General features: G+C 40.8%; 1 protein-coding gene across 1 annotated transcript; it reads left to right on the top strand.

Annotated features, from left to right (window-relative positions):
• Positions 1-836: 836 nt before the first annotated feature.
• LOC116378378 (gamma-crystallin M2-like) lies at positions 837-2,542 on the top strand. The gene is made up of 3 exons (XM_031840242.1): positions 837-866; positions 1,182-1,424; positions 2,267-2,542. The coding sequence occupies exons 1-3, from the start codon at positions 837-839 to the stop codon at positions 2,540-2,542; spliced, it is 549 nt and encodes a 182-aa protein (XP_031696102.1).
• Positions 2,543-5,928: the final 3,386 nt, after the last annotated feature.

Raw genomic sequence — 5,928 nt, 5'->3', positions numbered from 1 at the left:
CTACGCTCCAACACCGCCGCCATCTTGTTTACCTCATGCGACTGTGACGTCAGCGGGAAAGAGGCCGCGCGCTACGGTTTCAAACATTTAAAGAGACAGTACACACCGGAAGATGGGTTATACTAATTATATATATATATATTAGTATATATACTGTAGATATATATGTTTTCCTGTGAAAAGAAAAATGGCATCTGATAAATAATTGAAGGATGTCATTCGTTTTTAATAATTATTCTGCCTGCTTGTTTCAGAGTATTTACTGTCGACGTATTTATACATATATATAATATAATATAATATATATATATATATACACTATATACATTTAAATGTATATATATGTGTATATATTTATATGTTGTTTAATAATAATTTGTTACAATTTAAGATTTTAAATGTATATGACACATTCTGTCACTTTTATTGTCTTCAGATTATTTATATTTCCAGATTAATGTTTGAAATATCTATCAATGTATATGCACGTATGTATATATAAATATATATAAATATATATTTATTTATACGTATATATGTACTTTTTGAATGTATGTCATAGTGTGACACTTTCCAGAGTGGTGTGTAGAGTGAATCGGGTGAAGATAGGACCGAAGGAGACACACAGCTGCTGTCTGTAGCTCTTTGTCTGTAGTTTCGAAGAGAAACGCCGAACGCTGAGCGTCTCTTTATGACGCCCTGCTGGCTCAGGCTGTTTGGACAAAAGGATTCAGCTGCTCAGGTGCTATAAAGAGTAGCAGCTGCTCCACAGGTAGCACTCAACCACCACAGACAGCAGCAACATCAGCAACCAGCTGAGCAACCAGAGAGGCAACATGACTTCCAGCAGCATGAACATGAGCAGGGTGAGAACGAGCGACCAACATGACAGGAACAGGAACACTGAACACAGACATAAGTCACTGTTTCTAAACGCTTTGTAGCTTTTAACTAACGCCTTTATTCACCTTATTTAGTTATTTTAGTTTACATGAACGTCAGCAATAAGAAACATGTTCATGAGATCTTGTAAGAACATTAGGATCTTGTGAAGTCACATCCTCTAAAAAAAGAAAACCTCCAGTTGTGAGGATTTGTTCTTTCATCCTGACAGAAAGATGAGCGTCATGTCTCCGGTCTCTTTCTTCTGTCTCCCGTTTGATCTCCTGTCTCCTTGTCAGGTGGCCTTCTACGAGGACAGGAACTTCCAGGGCCGGTCTTACGAGTGCAGCAGCGACTGTGCCGACATGTCGTCCTACCTGAGCAGGTGTCAGTCCTGCAGGGTGGAGAGAGGCTGCTTCATGGTCTACGACCGCACCAACTTCACGGGGAACCAGTTCTTCCTGAGAAGGGGCGAGTACTCCGACTACCACAGCATGATGGGAATGAGCGACTGCATCAGGTCCTGTCGCATGATCCCCATGGTAACCACACAACCAATCACAGCACGGCGCTGAAATATACTTCAGACGTGACCGTAACAGTACAGATGAAGTGACACACATCGCCGTCCTATGACATCATAGTGTGTAGTAGTGTTAGTGTCGTCACAGCTGTGTGTTTAGTAAACATGTTAGGTTTTAGGATCATTTCATAACTTACAGTGAAGTATAGAAGTTCATTATAGACTACATCCAATACTATTTATATTAAGTAGTTTATAAAAACATTTTCATAAAACAAGTAGAATATATCTTCTTCAAATCACTGACATCCAGTCATTCCTGTTGACTCTCTAAGAAAAGAACTAAATCATCTGTAAAACCTCTCACATGTTATGGATCATCTGATATTTTAAATCGGCCACATGATATGAAAACAAATGTAATCCAGGCTATTAAAACTCCTTAAACGCTGGAGATTAAAATCTATATATGAAGCTTCGTATATAATAATCAATGAATATGTCCATTAATCAATGTATTGATCTGGTGTAGCAGGCAAACAAGTGTCAGCAGCAGCTAATTAAAGTGGAAAATTAGGATGTTTTGAGCTTCCTTCACAATAAAAGCTCACACTGAGAATTAATGTATTTGTCAACTGTAAAGTAGGAAGAAAGATATTCTCTCCTTAAATCGTCCATGTTGTTTCATTAAAAGATGTTTCAGGGTTTTGTTCAGACATCTCATCTTTCTGGATGAGCTGATGATGTTTTAAGGAATTTGATTTTGATAGTACAGTTTCTCTGGGTGTCCGTGTGTTTGAACACAGTACACAGAAGAGTACAGGTGTTGTAACAACCTCTGATTATTGATTGTTGTTTCAGCACCGCGGCTCGTACAGGATGAAGATCTACGAGAGGGAGAACTTCGGAGGCCAGAGTAACGAGCTGATGGACGACTGCAACAATGTGATGGATCATTACCGTATGTCCAACTGCATGTCCTGTCACGTGATGGACGGTCACTGGCTGATGTACGTGCAGCCTCAGTACAGAGGCAGGATGATGTACATGAGGCCTGGAGAGTACAGGAACGTCATGAACATGGACATGAGCAGCATGAGGTTCATGAGCATGAGGCGCATCAGTGACTCCTACTAGTAGTCACCAAGGAAACACAAACGACACCATAATAAAGCTCTCTTTTTCCTGATTTAATTCTCTCAGGAAAGACAGAACTCATATTTTAGTCATTTGTAATTATTTAGCATCAGTGAAACGACTTACCTGCTGCCTACAGAGACAAATATGTGCAAGATAATTCAGTTCAATTTATTTTGTATTGCCTCAGAGTGCTTTACAATCTGAACACGTGCGACATCGTCTGACCTTTGACCCTCACATCAGAACAGGAAAAACTCCCCAAAATCCCTTTAACTGGGAGAAAAGAGGAAGAGACCTCAGAGATCAACAGAGGAGGATCCTCATCATAATCATCCTCCTCCTCTATCAGGATGGACAGAAGTGTGATGTCATGTGTACAGAATGAACAACACAGTTACAACACATTCAATGCATATGAGAGAAATGATTCATATAATAACAGTAGTAAGCAGAATAATGATGGAAACATTATGACTACTAGTAATAACAGCAGCAGTGGATATAGTAGAATTCTAATGATAATTAAAGCTGCGAGCAGCATTGATCGGGCCCTCGCAACTTCACGCACGTCGAGGGTACTGAAAGGACTCTGGGTGACGCAGCTGTGAATGTGAGATGATATTTCAGGTGTCGACCAGCAGCGTAGCAAGATCATGTTGCCAGGTCTTAAGCCTCAAATGTTTAGAGTGTACCTCCGATACAATCATAAATGTAAGCCTTTAAAGATCATTAAGAAAATGAATGTGTGTGAATGTGCTTCAGTGTTTGCAACATAACAGACTGTCACTTTACTGGGATGGGGTTCAACTCCCTGCAGTGTCCTGCTGATTGTATTTGGACTTACATGAAAGTTAACAAAACAGTAGTGCCATTTGCTGTTACTTGAACACTGTAATTTAACACTGTTTTCATTTTAAGCTCTTCTGTAACTTTAGATTGTAGTGTGAAGCATTCATTATAACGTTTAACCTGATTGTCATGAAGAAGCTCTGGACAGATCATTTATACTAATGCCCACTGACATGGTTTGAAAATCCACTGTTATCTAACGTTTGCTCTCCAAGCATCTTAGTTTGCACATATTTAGATCAGAGAAGTATTTTTCTCATGGTGTGCCCACAAACCCTTTCAATAAGTTCAGTGTTTGGGCCGCTGTATTTATAGAATCCTGCTTACGTCCGTGCTTATCAGTAGGTGGCGCTATGACTATGAGTTAATATTGGCATGCAGAAGTCCTAAAGCCATGACAGTCAACAAGCATGTCAAGTTTGGGACAGTTTTGACAAAGTACAGTCGAGTTACAGTCGAGTTACAACAGCTTGATGGATGATGGCGAACCATGTAAAATGGCCATCACACCATATCCACGTCGTTCGATGAAACCTAAAGCTTTTAGTAACTTTTAATCGCTAAGGTCTTTAGATTGTTCTGACCAAATTCTAAGCTGATCGGATTAATTCCCTAGGAGGAGTTCGTAGTACAGCACCTGGAAATGGAAAAAAACACGAGAAATTCATACAAAATTCAAAATGGCTGACTTCCGGTTGGGTTTAGAGCTTAGACCCCTAAGACTTTTTTTAAGTCTACATGTGATACACCTGCTTACCAAATTTCATACATCTAGGTGAAACATACTGCGAGGGCTGCATCATAGAAATATTGTAGGGGGCGCTATCGTGCTGACTTGCCACTCTGAAGCATTAAAATCACATTACATAACTACATTCAGGATTTTAAATGTGTGTGACAAGTTTGATTATGTTTTGAGCATGTTTAGCCCCTCAAAAACACCTTAGTTTTTCATGACGAAGGATGCGTCGCCACGGCAACCCTAACCCTTTTTGGGACGAAACACGTGCAATAATAAACATTAGAATAACAATAGGTCCTCTGCTCCGACTACGTCGGTGCTCGGGCCCTAATGATATAGCAGTGGGTGTCAGGACGAGGGTCCAGATAAATCCAGGATCCATGGAAACCTGTGAGGAGAGAAAACAAAAGACTCTGAGGAAGAAGCAAAGTTAATAATGTGCATTAATGGGACAAAAATTCATAGAGAAGGAGAGAGGAGAGAGAGAAGAGGATAGAGGAGCTCAGTCAGTGGTGGGCCGTCAGGGCCTGCAAGGCCTTCTCTGCTGGCCTAAACAGAATCACAAAGCTATATCTATTTTATAGTTTAATAATTGTTCTTAAATACACTACATGTATTACAATTTATAAAAATATTTTCCCCATTATCTTATGTTCTCATTGCACAGCTACTGTCTTCCTCAGTTGCTCTGCTTCCAGTGCAGCTTGTTTTAAGTAGAGCTTTTATCCAATCAGATCTCACCTCTGTGTCTCTAGGTAAGAACAGAGGCCCTAGGCCTGCAGACTCACAAGTGCATCCATGTGCAGTTTAAGTGAATGGGGACGATATTGTTGATTGTCATAGTCTTCAACCAATCAGATCTTTAGTTTGACATGTTGGGCGTATTCTTTGACGTATCAGAGCCTGCTCGCTGGCCTATAATGAAGTCAGCATTAGTGCAGCTCAGTGTCTGCCGCGAGGTGCAGAGTGCGCTGTGATTGGTCAGTGGGCGAGCACGTGACTATCGTGAAACTTAACAGCAGAGGCATGTCGGGTAGTGAATCACATCACGTGATGCAGCTCAGCCAATCAAATATGGGCATTCTGACTGAGTGAGATGCACCATGACACAGGTGGCTGAGACGAGGAAAGACACTGCAGAGCAATACGTACAATGCTCAAGTTGTGAAAGTAAAATCATAAGACAATCTCTTTGGGCTGCGACTTGTCATTAAGGAGTGATGGTGGGTCCCACAGCCAGACCAGCTGAGAACCACTGTCCTCCATGAGCGCAGAAAACATTATATTCTCCTGAATATAAGCTTCTGCATTTTCCAGATGCTCTAGTACTATTCAAACGTATTGCAATTCTCGTACCGAACGGTACGTACATTTAATACGTACATAGTTACAGCCTTAGAAACTGATAATATATGTGGTGCCATCATGTGGTTATAATGTGGTATTTCAGCTGCAGGACAACAGTAAAGGCCTAGGTATAAAATGCACGGCCCGCCACTGAGCTCAGTGTATCCTATCCTTCACTGAGGTCTTACCTGAGTCCTACATAAGTCTTACTTGAGTCCTACATAAGTCCTACCTGAGTTCTACATAAGTCCTACCTGAGTCCTACAGAAGTCCTACATAAGTCTTACCTGAGTCCTACATAAGTCTTACTTGAGTCCTACATAAGTGCTACCTGAGTCCTACCTGAGTCCTAAATAAGTTCTACCTGAGTCCTACATAAGTCCTACCTGGGTCCTACTTGAGTCCTACCTGAGTCATACATAAGTCTTACCTGAGTCCTACCTGA

The sequence above is a fragment of the Anarrhichthys ocellatus genome, unplaced genomic scaffold, assembly GCF_004355925.1.
Source record: "Anarrhichthys ocellatus isolate YVR2014 unplaced genomic scaffold, GSC_Weel_1.0 scaffold2497, whole genome shotgun sequence".
Taxonomy (NCBI): Eukaryota; Metazoa; Chordata; class Actinopteri; order Perciformes; family Anarhichadidae; genus Anarrhichthys; species Anarrhichthys ocellatus.
The sequence above is the reverse complement of the archived record's forward strand: the minus strand, read 5'-3'. Positions and strand labels throughout refer to the sequence as shown.

Coding starts and splice junctions, on each gene's coding strand:
- LOC116378378 (XM_031840242.1), top strand. CDS start 837: ATGACTTCCAGCAGCATGAACATGAGCAGG. Junction 867..1,181: donor GCAGCATGAACATGAGCAGG/GTGAGAACGAGC, acceptor TCTCCTTGTCAG/GTGGCCTTCTACGAGGACAG. Junction 1,425..2,266: donor CCTGTCGCATGATCCCCATG/GTAACCACACAA, acceptor TTGTTGTTTCAG/CACCGCGGCTCGTACAGGAT.